The sequence below is a fragment of the Cornus florida genome, unplaced genomic scaffold (assembly GCF_030987335.1).
Source record: "Cornus florida cultivar Cherokee Brave unplaced genomic scaffold, ASM3098733v1 CherokeeBrave_3.0.0_Hap2_Chr05, whole genome shotgun sequence".
In the NCBI taxonomy this organism is placed as follows: Eukaryota; Viridiplantae; Streptophyta; class Magnoliopsida; order Cornales; family Cornaceae; genus Cornus; species Cornus florida.
Genome location: NW_026775575.1, coordinates 61,667,463 through 61,688,895, shown reverse-complemented (window position 1 = coordinate 61,688,895; position 21,433 = coordinate 61,667,463). Strand labels below are relative to the sequence as shown.

The 21,433-nt window shown below is 35.7% G+C and overlaps 2 protein-coding genes and 1 pseudogene across 2 annotated transcripts; all 3 read right to left on the bottom strand.

Annotated features, from left to right (window-relative positions):
* Positions 1–5,580: 5,580 nt before the first annotated feature.
* On the bottom strand, positions 5,581–6,633 carry LOC132309344 (UDP-glycosyltransferase 73C3-like; annotated as a pseudogene).
* Positions 6,634–9,649: 3,016 nt separating this feature from the next.
* Positions 9,650–11,577, bottom strand: LOC132306620 (probable UDP-glucosyl transferase 73B6). Its single transcript, XM_059804083.1, has one exon. It carries the CDS (start codon positions 11,432–11,434, stop codon positions 9,845–9,847), a length of 1,590 nt encoding a protein of 529 aa, XP_059660066.1. The 5' UTR covers positions 11,435–11,577; the 3' UTR covers positions 9,650–9,844.
* A 7,115-nt stretch (positions 11,578–18,692) lies between these two features.
* Positions 18,693–20,446, bottom strand: LOC132306619 (scopoletin glucosyltransferase-like). Its single transcript, XM_059804082.1, has one exon. The coding sequence runs from the start codon at positions 20,303–20,305 to the stop codon at positions 18,857–18,859; it is 1,449 nt and encodes a 482-aa protein (XP_059660065.1). The 5' UTR covers positions 20,306–20,446; the 3' UTR covers positions 18,693–18,856.
* Positions 20,447–21,433: the final 987 nt, after the last annotated feature.

Sequence of the window (21,433 nt, the reverse complement as noted above, 5' to 3'; positions counted from 1 at the left end):
CTATTATATCATTGTATACATGGGCTTATTTTATATAGATATATATATATATATATATAAAGAAAACATTCAATAAACAATTAACTCAATGGTATAACATTTTTTACCTTCAAAAAGTAGGGAGGGGTTGGAACCTGGCGTGGCCAACACGCACATGCTAATAATATTGTCCTTGGACTCGAACGCATAACTTCTTTAGGTAGAAATGATTATATTTTTTTTTCGGTAATTAAATGAATATATTATCTAAGTTAATATCTAATGGTAAAATAGAGTTATCTTTGGAGCAGGGGTTAATTTTTTCAAGGTAAAGCCTCAAATCATACAAAGAAATGGGAAATAAATTAAAGTTTTGGCATATTAATTTGTGAGTGAGAAAAGAGTAAAATAAAAAATAAAAGAAAGAAAAAAATTGATCATACATAAAATGAGATTGATGGAGGAGCTAGGACAATAGGATGCCATGTAGTGACAAACTGAGGTGGAGGGTTTGCTTTAATTTTAGGTAAAGAAAGGAAGACAGGCTTGGTTTGCAAGATAAGGGCTTCTTGACAGTGTCTGGATCAGATGAGATGGGGACTCAAGCTGCATAATTTCAGGGTCAATAAGACTACACCTGTGTTTACACCATGTAGGGACCCAAGCTGCTTCATTTGTATCTTATGTCCTGATTTAACTCTTTCCAAGTCACCACTTTTTAGGTTCACTTGGAGAAATATCCTAGAAAAAAATGAAGAAGAAAGGAGGAGGAGAAGTGTCAAAGGTTATTCTTCTGAAGAACATGGTGAAGGAGATATTGTTAAATTGTTAGACAAATACCCTCCAACCTTTTAATATAGTTCATCTAAATTGTTGTTATATATAATTAAGTTTCATTTTTTTTGATTCCTTATACGGAAATATTCTACTATTTAAGAAGTCTAAGCAACAGAAAACCAGAGGGCATAGATAAGTCAAGGAAGAAGACAGTACGTACTATTACCACCATCTCCGAGATAGGCAAGAAAAATGAATCGGTTTCATAACAAGGAGCAGATATATATTCAGTGTGCGCAGTGCACTAAGCACATTAGAACCGTTCGTGAGCAACACGCGCGGGCGAGTTCACACCGAACATGAACGGCTCTGATGGCCTGATGCACCAGGCACGCCAAATATATTCTTCATAAATAAGAGGACACTACTACTATTTATGCTTTTCTATAAAATGAGTAGTTCTTCCTTTTTACTTGGCTCAACTACTAACTTGATCGGTGGAATGTGTTGTCACCTCTCTTGTCTTGCAAAAAACCTCTGGCTTCGGACCGTGTAGATTTTTACTATGTGAGATCAGAAAAATAAAATAAATCTGATCCTACCCGAATGAGATTTGGTAAAATGGGTTCAACACTTTATTTTTTCTTTTTGACAAAAATATTTGAAGGAGGTAAGATCCATTTTTTTTTTCCCCCTGGTTTCACACATCATCATTCATTTTTTCCCTGAACAAAAAATTAGGATTTAGATACCCAAAACAAAAAGGGAAAAAGAGAGAAACATTTGTGAGGATCAAATTTCATTGATTTTTTTTTTCCTCAATAAAAAATCAGCATTTAAATAACCAAAAAAAAAAAAAAAAAAAGGAAAGAAAGAAACAGATCAGATTTTTGGAAAAAAAAAAAAATAAATAAGGGACATAATCTTACGGGAAATCAATTTTTTGAGTTTTGTGTTAATATGTGCGGATCCTTAAATCTAATACATAATCTTTCATGGAAAGTCCCCTTCTAGAAAAAGAACCCTAAATGTATGAAGCAAAAAAAAAAAAAAAAAAAAAAGGAAGGTCATACCTCCTTCAAAAATTCTTGCCAATTAAATGATTTTGTCCAGGACTAGAAGTTTGAGAGGAAGAAAATGGTGGAGAGATAGGGCTGAAGGCGAGAGAACGATGGTTGAATCCCCTTGAAAAAAAAAAAAAAAGAAAAAGAAAAAATAAAATGCTGAACCCACTTTACCTGATCTCATTTGGGAAGAATCTGATTTATTTTATTTTTATGATTTCTTTAATAAAAGGGAACGTGTTTTCTTTTTATTGGACCACATAAGCGGTGAAAATATTATAAATCCTTTGAGGACCTAAGTATTGTCCCTTTTTAAATACATAATTCTCATATTTTTGGTGGCTCTATAGGAACATGAATTCTCATACCGAGAATATACTTTCCCACTCAATTATTAAAAAGTATTATTTCTATTTTAAGTGTGAAGGTGATATTTATATATATATAAATTTTCTTGAGCTTTAAATATATATCTTCTTATTCTTGTTTATTTTTAGTAGGTAAATCATACTCGGTATTTGATAAATTATTGTTTCACTAAAAATTTGAATCTTTAGTTTTCTATTTAAAAGAATAGGAGATGTGTGTGTATTTTTTTTATTTAGAAGTAAGAATATAGCCTTTCAATATAATCTTTTTAATAATCTCTTTCGTTTTAAGGTTGATGTCAATAATAAATCAAATCTAAAATTGAATGTGGAATTTGACATCACGGCTGATACCAGCCACTAGTCCTTTTGCTCCTTAAAATTGACAGGGCGTAATGCTTCATGTGGTACTTCAAAGCTACTTTGGCCCTCTCTACGTGGAACAAAAGTGGAATTAAATAATAATAATAATGATAAATTAAATGTAAAGTACAATTACACTCATGAGTTTGTCATATGGACAACTATATATAAGTGGATTATTTTTTTGGATAATAATATCTGATGGCAGAATAGTTATTTAAATGAGGTCTTAAATGATTTGAAAAGACAAAATTGTCTCTTAATATAAAAATAAATTTTTGTAAAATATTAAACATGTTGAAATGTCGAAATTATCCTTGAATTAATATGAGCTACAAAATGGCGTCAATTTATTGTGCTGAAGTTTATTATTTTCTCGAAAGTATTGTAATATTTTTGATTGCCATGAAATTTTTACCAAAGGTTATTTTGCATGTCTAATTACTCTCTAAAAAAATTTGTAATTTTTGGCCAACCAGACATATTTATAAAAATTTGACAACAACTGATGCCTAAAATTTTTCACTGTTTGAAATCAGATATCTATGAGTCTCACGTTATTGCGTATTCTGTGCATAGAGACCATGGTGTCATATTCTGTGCATAGAGACAAAAATGAAATAGAAAAGATACAAAATCAATAAAAGAGGGTGGAGCTAGGGAGTAGTAAGCGACGAAATGCTTCGGGGGGTTAAAAATAAGCATAGATCCGGAGATTCCTAAATAGGTCAACCTTTCAAACTGCTGCTGAATCCATGGGCAGATCTCGATTTAAGCTGAGCCTATTCTACCATGGAGTCACATACACGTCCATACAAAAAAAGAAGAAGAAGAGATTTTTAAAATTTAATTAATAACTTTTAAGGTTTGTCAAAGTGAGCTCATATAGGTCTCACGTTATTGCGTAATGTGATTGAATTGGGATTGTACCGTATCAGAAATTCACACGTTTTAGTGGCGTACCGACGAGGATCCCAACTTAACGTAGTTATTTGAGGTGCAAACAGAATGTTTGGTGGGACAAAAGGTAATATCATATAACATCCATTATTTGATTCGGGATAGGATTATACTATTATATTATTATATACATGAGTGAAAATGGAGGGCTTATTATTATTTTTTTTCTTTCTATTTTTTTAATTTTATTTTTTTGAGAAATTTTAGCAAAACGTCCACAGAACCAATGAGCTATTATCTCAATGGTATAACCTTCCTTACCTTCAAAAAGTAAGGAGGTGTTCGAGTTTGGCATGATCAACACACACACACACACACTAATAATAAGGACTTGAATATCTAACTTCTCATTTAGGTAGAAATGATTATATCATCTTGGTTAATATCTAATGATAAAATGGGTAGTGGGAATGCAATAAACAAAAGTTTTGATATATTGTGGGTGAGATAAGAGTAGGCTTGATTGAATTGATCATACATAAAATAAAAAATAAAAGAAAGAAAAAAATTGATCATACATAAAATGAGATTGTTGGTGGGACAATAAGGTGCATGTAGTGTCAAACCGGAGTTGAGAAGTGGTAGGGTTTGCTTTTATTTTACGTAAAGAAAGGAAGATTGGCTTGGTTTGTAAGATAAGGGCTTCTTGTTTTAATTGTGTTTGTATCGTAATCCTGTCGATTCGAATTGACATGATAATTAAATATATCGTGCGTGTTCGTGTTAAAAATGGTTCATCTAACTAAACGTATTGAATAAACATGTTGAGTTCATCTCAAAAATAATTTAAACGTGTCTTGTTATGCCATTTCATATTGTGTCAAGTACAGTGACAAATCCAAAAAATTGTATAAAAGGGGGCGAACTTGAACGCTAAGAATATATAGTGAGGTATTATAAAAAATTGAGTGGGGGCGATTGTTCTGTCCGTCCTTGGTCAAGTTTTAACTTATTTATTAAACGGGTTACGCGTATCGTGTCTTGTTATTCGTGTAATAATCGTATCATGTTCGTGTTAGATCAGAATTTTTTAACACAAATAATAATCGTATTGTAATCGTATCAACCTATATAACAGAATACTTATATTCTAACACCCTATACAAAATCGGCCCACTAATACATATTGCCACCCTCGAAAAAGTGCAAACTTCCAAAGGTTCGAGGAAAACATGATGAAGCATGTATTTATGGAGAGATCGTTAAATTGAATGTGGAATTTGACATCATGGTTGACATCAGCCGCCAGTCCTTTTGCTCCTTGAAATTAGACAGGGCGTTTTGCTTCACATGGTACATCAAAAGCTATATTTGCCCGCTCACACGCATTATAATCCATCTCTCTTCTTTCACATGATGCAGATAATTTTTTACTTGGGTTAGGTGATGGTCCACATTTTAATAATAATAGTAAAAAAAAGAGTGTTTGACTATGAAAAAAAAAAAAAAAAAAACAAGCGAAACTATTTAGTACTGTGTAGTTAATCAGTATAAGGAAACATTTTTTTTACAAATTAATGTTCGCAAACCTGAGCTGCTTTTTGAATCTGTATTCTATTAGAAGTCTACACATGCTAGAGTTTAACAAAACAAATTTTAAAAAGGTTAAAAATGAAAATTCAAAATTTGTTGGTTTTCGTTATCTCTTTTATCTTCTTCCTAATTATGGGTGCATGCATTAAAAAAAATAAAGTAAGGAGGAATGAAACAATCCTCATTAATGATTCCTTTCCCTTTTCTTTCCCCTTCAACCAAACACAAAAAACTTCACTCATTCCTTCTCTCTTCTCTCACTCATCAATCCTTCCCTCTAATCAAACAAAGCATTAAGAATGATGACGTCTTTATGGAGTGATCATAATTTTTTGAACGTTAGTCACCTCATATCTTGGTAAAACTCAAATTTGAACAAGTAGATTGTAAAAATATAGGGACCATTGAGTCACATACAATATCACACAAAGGAAACAATATGAAAATTAAATAAACATGTTTCACTCACCATATGCAAGAGGGGACTAGTAATATAATTGTAGTAGATCCCTCGTTATTTCACTATGTGCCACAATTACAAACTACCATGTAAACTATCTTTTTATTTGAAAAAGCTTTGGACAAAATGGACTTGTAACATAAGCTTGTCAATTACTATTTAGGTTGCTTTTTGACTAATAAAATCCTGAAAAGCATCCAAAGCAGCCGCGGAACTCGCCGGAAAACCACCCTCGAATTTGCCGGCCAACGGTCTGGCACGTCTTTGAACCTCTTCATCAGCCATCAGCTTCTCAATTCCTTCCATGATAGCCTCCTTCTTAACCATCTAATCACCGGTAGACACCAAGTACCCCACCTTAAGGTGGCTCACCACCAACTTGGCATCATAGAATGGTCACCCTTAATGGGCCACGCCAAAAAGGGGACCCCACGTCCGATCGTCTCCACTGTACATGGAGTTCCATTCACAGTGTGATAGAAATCCACCCGTTGATGGGTGGCTCAGTATCATCAACTGTGGTGCCCATCCTCGTATTATCAAACCCCTGTCTCCAATTTTAATTACCTTCCAAGCCATGAGGGTAGTAACCTTCTTCCATGGCATTTGAACCGGGTTTGTCACCCAACATGGCACGGGGTGGACCATGTCTACCTGAACCCGGTTGAATCACCCAAATAAATGATCCGGTCCACTCCTCCAATGCTTTTGCTAATTGGGCATATTCTTCTAAAGTTGGCCTAACTTCACTTCCAAATGACATGTAAAGGACAGACCCATGTGGCTTTGAATCTAACCATTGGATCACTTCCTCTTCTGTGTAATTTGCTTGGCGTTTTGGTCCGATCTCGCAATCGCTAAGGACTGAATCGGCCAAGCTCCAATACTGTTCCGGCAATAGCGGTCTAACACCCCACACTAGTTTCCCAATTTGATTCGCCACGTAGTCAATGAACAGACGCTCCAGATCATCACATGTACTGATTAACAACGTGATTGAACTCTCAATTTCATCCACCCACATTGGCCTTTGACCCAGTCGGTGAGGCCCGAATTTCATCCCTCCCAGCGGTCGGGGTAATTGGGCAGCTGGACCGCCCGGTCCTGGTGGACCACCTTTACCACCCATATGTGGAGGCCTGTAAGGCTATGTACCCAACCTTGAGATGGTCCCCCACCAATTTGGCATAATAGAAAAATTTCAAGCTAAACGTGTCTTGTCGTGTCATTTCGTATTGTGTCAAGTCCAGTAACGAATCCAAAAAATTGTATAAAAGGGGGCGAACTTGAACCACAAGAATATATAGTGGGGTATTATAAAAAATTGAGTAGGGGTAGTTATCCCCACTGGGCCTTAATAAGTCCGTTTCTGGCCAAGTTTTGATTCATTTATTAAATGGGTTGCACGTATCGTTTCTTGTTATTCGTGTAATAATCGTGTCATATTCGTGTCAAAATTTCTTGACACGAATAATAATCTTATCGTGTTCTTATCGACCTATATAACAGAATACATATACTCTGATATGATACAAACATGACCCACTAATACATATTGCCACCCTAAAGAAAGTGCAAACTTCCAAAGGTTATTCTCCTAGAAAACATGGTGAAACAAGTATTATGGAGAGATCGCTAAATTGTTAGACAGATTCCCTCCAACCGTTTGATATGTAGTTCCTAGTTCCTCTAAATTGTTGTTATAAATAATTAAGTTCATTTTTTAATGATTACCTTCTTCTTCTATTTTTTATATTCCAAATACATAATTCCAATACTCGTAGTGCCTCTATATAGGAAGATGAATCCTCAGACCAGCTCTATACTTTCCACTAAATAAATAAGCTATTAAAAAGTGTTATTTCTATTCTTCGTGGAAAGGTGATATTTGCATATACAAATAATTTCTTCGGCTTTAATTATGTGTCTTCTATCTCATTTTTATCAACAGTTAAATCACACTCGCCTATTTGATAAATTATTATTTTACTAAAAACTTGAATCTTTAATTTTTTTATTTAATAAGAAGAGATGTGTGTATATTTTTTATTATTATTATTATTTTTTTAAGAAGTAAGAATATTGCCTTTCAATATAATCTTGTCAAGAATCTCTTGTGTTTTATGCTATGTTCGATAGGAAAGAAAAAAGTTGGATGGAATGGAAGGAAAAAGGGATGGGTAATAATATTCTTAGGAAGAGATTGCGTTTTTCTTTTTTTTTATTCAGTTGGATAAAGAGAAGAGAATAAACTAATAATTTACTATTTTTGGTAAAAGAGAAAAAAGTTTTAATTATTTTTTTTATTATATTCAATAATATTTATAATATTGTAATTTATAAAGGATAAAATTATAATTTAAAATTTATATAATTTAAGATAGTATTTAATTTAAATTTTTTATGAGAAGTCATTTGTCTATATCATCATTCGTATTTTACTTTCTTTCTTTAGAACAAAAGAAATTCAATCTCTCCTTCATATTTTTTCTTTTCACCTCCACCTTCATTCCTAAGGAACATACCACAAGGTTGATGCCGACGAAGAATCAAAACTAAAATTGAATGTGGAATTTGACATCATGGCTGACATCAGCCGCTAGTCATTTTGCTACTTGAAATAGACAGGCCGTTATGCTTTTTCACATGGTACATCAAAAGCTACTTTCTCACACAATATATAATCCATCCCTCCATCTCTCTTCCTTATCATGTCTGCCATTAGCGTTGTGGAAAAAAAGTAGAATTTGAGTTTAACCACAAACCACCCCCCCCCCCCCCCCCAACAAAAAAAAAAAACATAAAATAAAATAAAACACAGACTCCACCACCTTTGTAAGTAATTCCGTCGGATAATATTTCTCTTCGTCTTCCTTTCCTTTTAATAGAAGGTCAAAATTTTAAATTTTCGTAAAAACTATGCGAGTGTGCGAGTAGGGAAAAAAAAAAAAAAAAATTACACCTAGGTAAAATTGAAGCCTTTTAAAGTTAGTTCAACTCTAGACCCTTATGTTTCATTTGATTAGAGGGATGCAAAAATGAAAAGAAAGGATATGAGAAAGAATAGATAAGGCATTCATAGGGATAAGAAAATGTCTCCCTCATTTTTTGTTTGGTTAGATAGAATGGATAGTAAAAAGGATGAATGAGGTAACACTATTTTTTTATTTGGTTGGATTTTTTTTGTTTGGTTGGAAAAAAAGAAAAACTAATTTTATATTATTTTTACCAAAATATTTCATTATAAAAAATTATAAAAATTATATATCAATTTCAAATTATGCCATAACAATGTGCATCCACAGGGATGAGAAGATTTCTCCATCACTTTTTATTTGGTTAGACGGAATAGATAGTAAAAATGATGAATAAGGTAATATTATTTTTTTTGTTTGGTTGGAAAAAAAGAAAAACGAATTTTATATTATTTTTACCAAAATATCTTCATTATAAAAAATTATAAAAATTATATATCAATTTCAAATTATGTCATAACAATGTGCAGATAATTTTTTACTCGGGTTAGGTGATAGTCCACATTTTAATAATAATAGTAATAAAAAGAATGTTTGACTATGAAAAATGGAAAAAAAGAAAAAGATAAAAGATATTTTTTTAAAAAAAAAAAGAAGATAAAAAGGCATAGATAACGTAAACTAGTGAAACTATTTTAGTACTGTGTACTTAATCAGTATAAGGAAACATTCTTTTTACAAATTAATGTTGGCGAACCTGAGTAGCTTTTTGAATCTATATTCTATTAGAAGTCTACACATGCTAGAGTCTAACAAAACAAAATTTCAAAAAGGTTAAAAATGAAAATTCAAAATTTGTTGGTTTCTGTTTTCTCTATCTATCTTCTTTCTAATTATGGACAGATAAAAAAATACAAAGTAAGGAGAGATGAAGTATTCCTCATTGATTTTTTCTCTTTTCCTTTCCTTTCAACTAAACACAAAAAACTTCACTCATCCCTTCTCTCTTCTATCACTCATCAATCCATTCCTCTAATCCAACAAAGCATTAAGAATGACGACGTCTTTATGGAGTGATCAAAAATTTTTGAACTTTAGTCATCTCACATCTTGGTAAAACTCAAATTTAAGATTGTAAAAATAGGAACCATAGAGTCACATACAAGAGAATACAAAGGAAACAACATGCAAATTATATAAACAGATTTCACTCACCATATGCAAGAGAGGACTTGTAACATAAATGTAGTAGATCCCTCGTCATTTCACTATGTGTCACCGTTACAAATTACCATGTAAACTATCTTTCTATTTGAAAAAGCTTTGTACAAAATGGACTTGTAACATAAGCTTGTCAATTATTATTTAGGTTGCTTTTTGACTAATAAAATCTCGAAAAGCATCCAAAGCAGCCGCGGAACTTGTCGGAAAACCACCATTGAATTTGCCGGCCAACGCTTCGGCACGTCTTTGAACCTCTTCATCAGCCATTAGCTTCTCAATTCCTTCCATGATAGCCTCCTTCTTAACCGTCTGATCACCGGTGGACACCATGTACCCCACCTTAAGGTGGTTCACCACCAACTTGGCATCATGGAATTGGTCACCCCTAATGGGCCACGCCAAAAAGGGGACCCCACGTCCGATCGCCTCCACTGTGGAGTTCCATCCACAGTGTGATAGAAATCCACCCGTTGATGGGTGGCTCAGTATCATCAGCTGTGGTGCCCATCCTCGTATTATCAGACCCCTGTCTCCAATTTTACCTTCCAAGCCATGAGGGTAGTAACCTTCTTCTGTGGCATCTGAATCGGGTTTGTCACCCAACATGGCACGGGGTGGACCGTGTCTACCTGAACCGGGTTGAATCACCCAAATAAATGATCCAGTCCACTCCTCCAAAGCTTCTGCTAATTGGGCATATTCTTCTAAAGTGGGCCCAACTTCACTTCCAAATGACACGTAGATGACAGACTTACGTGGCTTTGAATCTAACCATTGGATCACTTCCTCTTCCGTGTAATTTGATTGGCGTTTTGGTCTGATCTCACGATCGCTAAGGATTGAACCGGCCGAACTCCAATACTGTTCTGGCAATAGCGGTCCAACACCCCACACTGGTTTTCCAATCTGATTTGCCACGTAGTCGATGAACGGACGCTCCAGATCATCACAAGTGTTGATCAACAACGCGATTGAACCCTCGATTTCATCCACCCACATTGGCCTTTGACCCGGTCGGGGAGGCCCAAATTTCATCCCTCCCTGCGGCCCGGGTAATTGGGCAGCTAGACCGCCCGGTCCTGGTGGACCACCTTTACCACCCATATGTGGAGGCCTGTGAGGACGCTGTTTGATATCCGAATAAGTCATGGCCATGTCTTTCGGTAACCCAGGAAGCATCCGGATCTCACCCGGTTGTATATCATCCACATGGGCCGTCCATGCCGCGAATTCCATGGCTTCAGCGCACGCACCGGAGGTGAAGAAAGAGATGGCCGGAATGTTGAATTGGGTGAAGATTTCTTTGCTCCAGCTCTCCATGACGTCAAGCACGGCTAACACGGGTCGGGTAAAACCCGGGTTGGGAAACCGGGTCTCTAAAAGGACCTTGATGCCTTCACCCATTTGTTGGCGGCGATGGTGAAATGGGTTAGTTCCGGGTCCGGGTCCTGCTGCCATTGAGGGCAGAGGAGGTGGTGGAGAAGAGGCGGCTGTGATTTCAGCGATTTCGATAAAAGGATGGTGGCGGAGGGAGGAGGGGATAGAGGAGGAGAGATTGGAGGAGATGATGAGGGTGGTCTTGTAGCTGCGGGTGGAGAGTTGCTTGCAGAGCTCCATGCAAGGGAAGAGATGGCCCTGCCCAAAGGCTGGTACAACAAAAATCTCACCAGTAGCTTCCATTTTTGGTGTATTGACTATTTGATTTGCTGTGATGAGATTATAATAATGCATCTATAGATGGTTTTATAGATGAAAGGAGAGGGATTGAGAAGAAGAAAGAAGAAAGAAGAAAGAAGAAAACTTAGATGCGAAGGAATGAATTTTAGCGAGAGGGTTGACAGTTTGGTGAAGAAGTTGTGACTGATTTGAAAAACTGCGTGTGTATATATATATTTAATAATTTGTCGCCAAAATGCATACATATATATGTGCGCGCGCCGTGTGGAGTAATTCTTGGACCGTGTGCCGTGTGGGAGTAATTGTGGGACGAAAAATATAGATGGATTTGTTTTTAAGACTTGGGCAGAGGAAATAATTTTCTTAAACTAATTTTTTTTTTTATAATTTCATTATCTCAAAATCATTCTTAAGTTATTTTTCTATTATCATTTAAAGGATAGTTAAGTAATTAGATCACTTACTAAAGAGTTAGATGATAGAAAGGGAATAATTTGTAGATTTTTATAATTTAGGAGAAATTTTTTAAGTTTAAGAGGTTATTTGTAAATGCATAATAATTCAATTATTATTATTATTAATTTTTTTTTTGTTTCTAGTCTCTTTCTTCCAATTTCCGACATACTCGAATGTGTTTGTATATAGGAGTAATATTTCTGCCTGAATTGAGTGAAAACTTATCAATATGCTTTTGTCATAACTCATTACAAAAGTCAGACTTGGGTGTGAACGAGTTGAAACTCATCAATAAATCAATAAACTTTTGTCACAACAAAAGTGAGACTTCTGGTCTTGACTGGAAGCTTATCTATAAACATTTTACATTTGTCACAGCAAATGACCGACAAGAAACAAAACATGAAAAAAAAAAACGGATTTTACATTTCATTGTTAGTACTACTAATTACGGAATAATAAATCCTAATCTTTTGCCATTAGAATTTTCCAAGCGCACTATTTCATACAACTGATATCTAATTTCTTGTGGTGTATATATATAGGGTATATATTATAATTCGCAGTCATGGTACCGTTTGTGGTAACGATCGTAATCGCGTTATAACGAATTCGAACAAATTTCGATATAAACGGCCAAACTAACCCGTTTGTGGAAGTGTGTAACGGTATCGAACTCTTGAAAAAACATGTTACGAACCAACCGATACATTGCGAATCGATTGATACAGCGAATCATGAATATATATATTAATCTTGTGTCAAATTTTAGCATTTTAGGGAAAAGAAATGGGACACCTAGCTAATTTGGTTTTGACAACAATAATATGTACAATATCTATTTGGAATTTTCTTAATGGGGAAGCCATCCAGAACTACTACTAAAACACAACACTTGCACAACCCTCAAATGGCAGCCAAATTTCAAAGTTTAGATCTCATACGCTATTCACATGAATGCATTATTGTACAACTAAAAAATTCAGTCATTCAACCTAGCAGTTTTTTGGCTAAGAAAAACACTAAAAGCATCTAGAGCTGCCTCGGACCTCGCCGGAAAACCACTCTTGAACTTGGCGCAATTTGTGATTGTTCGTTTTCGCACCTCCTCATCACCCATGAGCTTCTCCATCCACATTACGTAAAGCTCGAAGTGTAGCTTTGATCTAAATTTTTCATAGAAAGATATTAGAGAGAGGAGATGGAGAGAGTATGGTGCCATTCTTTTTTCCCAAAAGAGGAATCTTAGCCATCTCCTTCCCCTTCAAGAGACGTAATAAGCAAAAGTGATTAGAGAAATTAACAATAGTAATCAATAATATATGTTTACCCCATTATTTTTGGCCCAATGTAAAGGCGACATGTGGCAAGTTTCAACGAGCTTGCTACGGTGGGTTGGTGCTTTAAATGTCTAAAAGAGGAAGCATAATATGGAATTGCTGAAAATTGATTTTGTGTTATCCAGCAATAAAGGAGAAGTATGTGGCGATTTCTAATGAAACTTACCACGCTGAATCACAACTCTAATAAGTTATTTTGGAGTAGTAGAAGCTGTGTAATATTAAGCAATAATTGAAATCAAAGACAAGTGGATCAATACAATCCTACCATGTGGAGTTTTCTATTTTAAAAGGAAAGAGAAGAGTCTTATTAGGACTTGTCATCTTTAAAATAAGGGCCCACATATTCCTATTTGGAAAGAGGAATTATGGCATGGAAATACTACCATGAATGCAACCTTATGCAATTTTTCAAGACAAAGTCAACCAATTGGCTCTCGATACAAGGCAAGTTCTATGGGACTTACCACGGTTTATCAATTCCTTTAGGAATTGTTGTTATAGAAGGTTTTGTGTTTCCAAAAGAATCCCAAGTAAATGAAGAATTGCCAAAATTGGTAGGACTGAAGTTGACCAAGTCAAAAGAAGGAGAACGTGGGGTTGGATTTTCTCCTTATTTTTAGGAGGCTTCAACAGCTATTTTCACTAAGTCAACTACATTTGCTAAAGAAGAGGGAAGTTACGTAATGGCAAGTATATATATTTTTGGATATATATATGTGTATGTGTGTGTGTGTATATATATGTATATATACTGGAATACTACCCATGAACTCCAAACCTAGAAGAAAAGTCTCAAGAAGGGAAGTTACCAAAATCCAAGGGAACGTGGTTGGTAAAAGATTGTGGGCAATGATGTATATATTTTACCCATGAAGAGAAAAAATCACTGAAGTCTTGGGGCCATGACATATGAAACAAAGACCAGAAAGGAAAGTTTAACTGGAAGGAAGTTACCCAAAGCCGAGGAGAACGTGGTCGGCAAACAACTTCTATATACATGCATGATATATATATATATATATATATATATATATATATATATATATATATAGTGAAATGGATTCTATAGAAGGAAAAGACTACGAAGAACGTGGGACACTTAGCCAAATATGAACACTTCTGTTGAAAATGGTTGTGCTTTATTTTATGCAATAACTATCACTAATTGAGGAAGCTGTTGAAGGTTATGGATGACAAGGGTTAAATCAGTGGAATCATGGTCTGAAATAAAGGAGAAGACCATGCATAAGAGAGAAGACCAAGGAAGACATGGAACACGTGGCACGATCCGGACCTTTCAAGTTGAAGTTCTCAAATGCTGCTGGAAACTACTGCCTTTCCATCTGGGCAGTACCAAAACATGGGTAAAGGCTTGCAAGCATGCATTCAACCACTAAGACCACTATTTATCAATTGTAAATCATGGGAGAATATGATTTTACACTTATCAACATTGAGAAAAGGCTAAGGAAGACATGAGACACGTGGCAGTCTGAAGAAAAGCCACGTGGAAGCTACTGAAACTTCCACATCAAGCTGCTGCATACATGAAGAATTCTATAAATAAAGCACTTAGGCCTAGAATAAAATATTTTCTCAAACACTGCTCAAAGCCCAGCCTGCTCAACGCTGCTCAAAGCCATGCTATATCAATACACCAACACAACGCTTTTTCTATGAGGCTTGATTTTAAAATATAATAAAATATTTTACTATATTTTAATATTCTTCTGAGCATATATTTTACTATTTCTGTGAGGCTTGATTTTAAATCATTAACCTTTTAAAATTTTGTTTAGGATATTGTTCCCCTCGCGAAAAAGCGTTGGTTCCACTTTCCGAAATGTGTGGTGGAATGGATAGAATAGTGGAGGTGTGCGGGTGTGCCAGGAACTGCTGTCGTTCAAAAGTGGATATCTAAACAATAATCTAGTTGGAGATTTATAGGGATCAAGCGATTGTACGAAGATCTAGAATGACTACCTTCGAAGGGTCTTTTTTGCCTTTGAAAAAGGACTTCGGGACTATTCTATGGCTAAGGGAAATGAAAATGGTATTGAAGGTGCAAGGCTAGAAATTAAAGTGCAAGACTGGAAACTGAAAGATATGCAAATGCAGTGCTCGGCCGGAAATAACAAAAGGAGTGTTGGACTTAACTCGAGCATTTTGAGAATTCATTGCTAAAATGAATGCTATATGGAATAGCAAAGTGTTGGACTCAACTTAAAAGAATGTAAATTCATTACTGGAATGAAAAATACATGAACTAGCAAAGTGCTAAGTTTAGACATAATGTAACTTCATTGCTGAAATAAAAGATACATGAAAAGCAAAAATGCTTATGTTGGTGTATTGATATAGCATGGCTTTGAGCAGCGTTAAGCAGGCTGGGCTTTGAGCAGTGTTTGAGAAAAGATTTTATTCTAGGCCTAAGTGCTTTATTTATAGAATTTTTCATGTATGTAGCAGCTTGATGTGGCAGTTTCAGCAGCTTCCACGTGGCCTTTCCTAAGACTGCCACGTGTCCCATGTCTTCCTTAGCCTTTTCTCAATGTTGACAAGTGTAAAATCATGTTCTCTTATGATTTACAACTGATAAATAGTGGTTTTGATAGTTGAATGCATGCTCACAAGCCTTTACCCATGTTTTGGAACTGCCCATATGGAAAAGCAGCAGTTTTTAGCAGCAGTTGAGAACTTTCACTTGGAAGGTCCGTATCGTGCCATGTGTTTCATGTCTTCCTTAGTCTTCTCCCTCATGCATGGTCTTCTCCTTTATTTCAGACCATAATTCCACTAATTTGACCCTTGTCATCCATAACCTCCAACAGCTTCCTCAATTAGTGATAGTTACTGCATAAAATAAAGTACAACCATTTTCAACAGAAGTGTTCATATTTGGCCAAGTGTCCCACATTCTTCGTAGTCTTTTCTTTCTATAGAATCCATTTCCCTATATATATATATATATATCATACATGTATATAGAAGTTATTTGCCGACCACGTTCTCCTCGGCTTTGGGTAACTTCCTTCCGGTTAAACTTTTATTTCTGGTCTTTGTTTCATACATCGTGGCCCCAAGACTTCAGTGATTTTTTCTCTTCATGGGTAAGATATATATAAGTAAATATCCAAAAATATACATCATTGCCCACGATCTTCTACCAATCACGAGATTTTGGTAACTTCCCTTCTTGAACTTTCCTTCTGGGTTTGGAGTTAATGGCGCCATGTACTCCTTTATTTTAACAGCCTTCTCATCGTGGGTAGTATTCCAGTATATATATATACACACACACATATATATATCCAGAAATATATATACTTGCCATTACGTAACTTCCCTCTTCTTTAGCAAATGTAGTTGACTTAGTGAAAATAGCTGTTGAAGCCTCCTAAAAATAAGGAAAAAATCCAACCCCACATTCTCCTTCTTCTGACTTGGTCAACTTCAGTCTTACCCATTTTGGTAATTCTTCATTTACTTGGGATTCTTTTGGAAACACAAAACCTTCTATAACAACAATTCCTAAAAGAATTGATAAACCATGGTAAGTCCCATAGAACTCGCTATGTGTGGAGAGCCAATTGGTTGACTTTGTCTTGAAAAATTGTATGAGATTGCATTCATGGTAGTACTTCCATGTCATAATTCCTCTTTCCAAATAGGAATATGTAGGCCCTTGTTTTAAAGATGACAAGTCCTAATAAGACTCTTCTCTTTCCTTTTAAAATAAAAAACTCCACATGGTATGATTGTATTGACCTACTTGTCTTTGATTTCAGTTACTGCTTAATATTACACAGCTTCTAATACTCCAAAATAACTTATTAGAGTTGTGATCCAGTGTGGTAAGTTTCATTCGAACTCACCACATACTTCTTCTTTATTGCTGGATAACACAAAATCAACTTTTATCAATTCCATACTATGCTTCCTCTTTTAGACATTTAAAGCACCAACCCATTGTGGCAAGCTCGTTGAAACTCGCCACATGTCGCCTTTACATTGGGCCAAAAATATTGGGGTAAACAAATATTATTGATTACTATTGTTAATTTCTCTAATCACTTTTGCTTATTACATCTCTTGAAGGGAAGGAGATGGCTAAGATTCCTCTTTTGGAAAAAAAGAATGGCACAATACTCTCTCCATCTCCTCTCTCTAATATCTTTCTATGAAAAATTTAGATCAAAGCTACACTTCGAGCTTTACGTAATGTGGGCCAAAAAGATTGACTATTTGATTTGCTGTGATGAGATTATAATACTGTATCTATAGATGGTTTTATAGATGAAAGGAGAGGGATTGAGAAGAAGAAAGAAGAAAGAAGAAAGATGAAAACTTAGATGCGAAGGAATGAATTTTAGTCGGAGGGTTGACAGTTTGGTGAAGAAGTCGTGACTGATTTGAAAAACTGCGTGTGTATATATATATTTAATAATTCAGACGTGTGTCACCAAAATGCATACATATATATATATATGGGACCGTGTGCCGTGTGGGAGTAATTGTGGGACGAAAAATATAGATGGATTTGTTTTTAAGACTTAAGCATAGGAAATAATTTTCTTAACTAATTTTTTTATTTATAATTTCATTATCTCAAAATCATTTTTAACTTATTTTTCTATTATCATTTAAAGGATATTTAAGTAATTAGATCACTTACTAAAGAGTTAGATGATAGAAAGGGAATAATTTGTAGATTTTTATAATTTAGGATAAATTTTTTAAGTTTAAGAGGTTATTTGTAAATGCAGAATAATTCAATTATTATTATTATTATTATTATTGTTTCTAGTCTCTTTCTTCCAATTTCCGACATACATAAAGAATGTGTTAGTATATCGGAGTAATATTTCTGCCTGAATTGAGTGAAAACTTATCAATATGCTTTTGTCATAACTCATTACAAAAGTCAGACTTGGGTGTGAATGAGTTGAAACTCATCAATAAATCAATAACGTTTTGTCACAACAAAAGTGAGACTTCTGGGTCTGACTGGAAGCTTATCTATAAACATTTTACATTTGTCACAGCAAATGACCGACAAGAAACAAAACAAAAAAGAAAAGAAAAAAAAAATCCGATTTTACATTTCATTGTTAGTACTACTAATTACGGAATAATAAATCCTAATCTTTTGCCATTAGAGTTTTCCAGTCTGATTAAGCGCACCATTTCATACAACTGATATTTAATTTCTTTTGGTGTATATATACGGAGTATATATTATGGTTCGCAGTCATGGTATCGTTTACGATAACGATCTATATAATGAATTCGAACAAATATCCATGTAAACGGTCAAACCAACTGGTTTATGAAGGTGTGTAATAGTATTGAACCCTTAAAAAAAGTTACGAACTAACTCATACGTCGCGAATCGATTGATACGGCAAATCATGAATATATATATTAATCTTGTGTTACATTTTTGCATTCTAGGGAAAAGAAATGGGATACCTAGCAAATTTGGTTTTGACAACAATAATATGTACAATATCTATTTGGAATTTTCTTAATGGGGAAGCCATCCAGAACTACTACTAAAACACAGCACTTGCACAACCCTCAAATGGCAGCCAAATTTAAAAGTTTAGATCTCATACACTATTCACATGAATGCATTATTGTACAACTAAAAATTTCAGTCATTCAACCTAGCTGTTTATTGGCTAAGAAAAACACTAAAAGCATCTAGAGCTGCCTCGGAACTCGCCGGAAAACCACTTTTGAACTTGGCGCAAAGTGCGATTGCTCGTTTTCGCACCTCCTCATCACCCATGAGCTTCTCTATCCCTACCAATATAACAACCTTTCTAATCATTTCCGACGAGTCTCCGGCCGAGGCCATGTACCCAACCTTGAGATGGTCCACCACCAATTTGGCATTATAGATTTGGTCACCCCTAATGGGCCATGCCAAAAATGGTACCCCACGCCCGATCGCCTCCACCGTCGAGTTCCACCCACAATGCGACAGAAATCCACCGGTGGACGGGTGGCTCAGTATCAGCAATTGTGGTGCCCATCCCCTTATTATCAAGCCTCTCTCACCAACCTTACCATCTAGTCCATGAGGAAAGTATCCTTCATTGTCACCTGATTCATTCGGACCAGGACCTCCTTTTGACAAACCCGAACCCGGTTGAATGACCCAGATGAATGGACACATGGCATCTTCTAAAGCTCCAGCCAATTGTGGGTACTCATCCATTGCGGGACCCGTTTCGCTACCGAATGCCACGTAGAGAACCGATCCACGTGGCTTCGAGTCTAGCCAATGGATCAACTCGTCTTCAGTGTAGTTGGTTTGGCGCTTTGGTTGTCGAATCTCACGGTCACGAATCAGTGAATCGGACGACTGCCAATACTGGTCGGGTAAAAGTGGGCCCACACCCCACACTGGCATTTCCATCTGATTAATCATGTAGTCAATAAACGGACGTTCTATATCATCACACGTGTTGAACATTAGACCAATCGAGCCCTCAATCAATGGGACCCACGGTGGCTGGCTGCCCGGTTTAGGACCGCCACCACCTCCGCCCGGCGGACGAACCGGACCGGACTTTTCAGGCGGCGGAGGACCACGTGGCCGGCCTTTGATATCAGAGTGGGTCACGCGCATCTCCTCCGGCAAGCCGGGAATCGTACGGAAGTCGCCGGGGTTCAATTTTCCGGCGTCGGCCTTCCACGCGCCCCACTCCATTGCGGCGGCACACGCGCCGAACGTGAAGAAGCTGATCACGGGGATGTCGAATTTCCAGAAGACGTGTTTGGTCCAGCCCATTTGGAAGTCGATAACGGCGCAGAGTGGGCGGGCCGAGTCTGGGCCAGTGAGCCGACTGGTGAGGTGGGCCTCGAGATCCAGCTGGATCTGTTGGCGGGTCGCGTCTGATCCGGGCATAGGAGGGCCGCCGGAGATGGAAGAGATGAGGACGGTGGCGAGGTGGGGGTGGTGGAGGAAGGAGGAGGGGACGGAGGAGGAGAGGTTGGAAGGGAGGACGAGGGTAGAATTGTAATTTCGAGAGGAGATATGCTTGCAGAGCTCGATGCATGGGAAGAGATGACCTGATCCAATAGATGTAACCACAATGATCTCACCTCTTGCCATCTTCAGTCGAAAACAATGTCTCTTTGTTTACTGGTTCTTCAGATTTTGTAGTGTTTATTGGAAAATTTTATAGGATAGTGGGGAGGAAGGTTTGTTGGGATGGGACCGAATTTATCTTTAGATACTTTTACCATTCAATCCTTTCCACTGTTATGATTATAAATAATTTTCTTTTCTATTACTACGTAGGAGTATTATAAATAACTTTCTTTTATATTACTACCTATTATATTTATATTATATGGCCAAAGGATTATCAAGATTTCCAGTCGACACTATGAACATCAGAACGTAAATACATTTACATTAGACTCAAATCAAATTTTAAAGTTGATTCAGTTGATAAATTATTCATTACAATTGTTGTCACAATGACATAATGCAATGAATTATTACAAAATTTTTATCAAAGCAAAGTGAACCTATAATATAATTATAAAGTTAATATATGTGCTTAATTTGGTTTGTAGGAGTCAATTGCGTCATTGATACAACAATTGTAATGAATAATGTGTTATTTGTTTATAAGTTAAGTTGACTAAAGGTTATGAAAAGATAGAATATATATATATATATATATATATAAAACTGGATTTAGCATTGTGATAATTAAGTGAATATTATTTAAAGACTTGAGCAATGCACTAATGCTCACATGAGAGTTCCCGTACCGAGCTCTCTACTTTAATCAATTAATTAAAAGATATATTAAAATTTAAATTTTTATAAAATATTAAAAAAATGTCTAAAAGTTAAATTGGTGTAGTATATGCATTTAATATTTTTCCTTGTATATATTACTGTAATTGTTATTTGCAATTAAAAATATATTTTTCCTTTGATGTATACTTAATTTTATTTCTTATATTTGTAGATTTTATGTTTAAGTTATGGTCATGGAAGAGATAATTATTAATATTGAAGAAATAGATAGCGAAAGAGGATGAACCAGAAGAGAGAATTATTAATATTGTAGGTTTTTCTTTGATTCTTCGCAATACCTTTTTTTCTTAGCCATTCACTGATTTGGAGGCAAGAAGATGAGCCAGAGGATGACTTTTTGAAAGCCAAGAGATAAGATGATGGAAGATGAAGAAGTTAAAATCAATTTGAATATATTGACAAAAG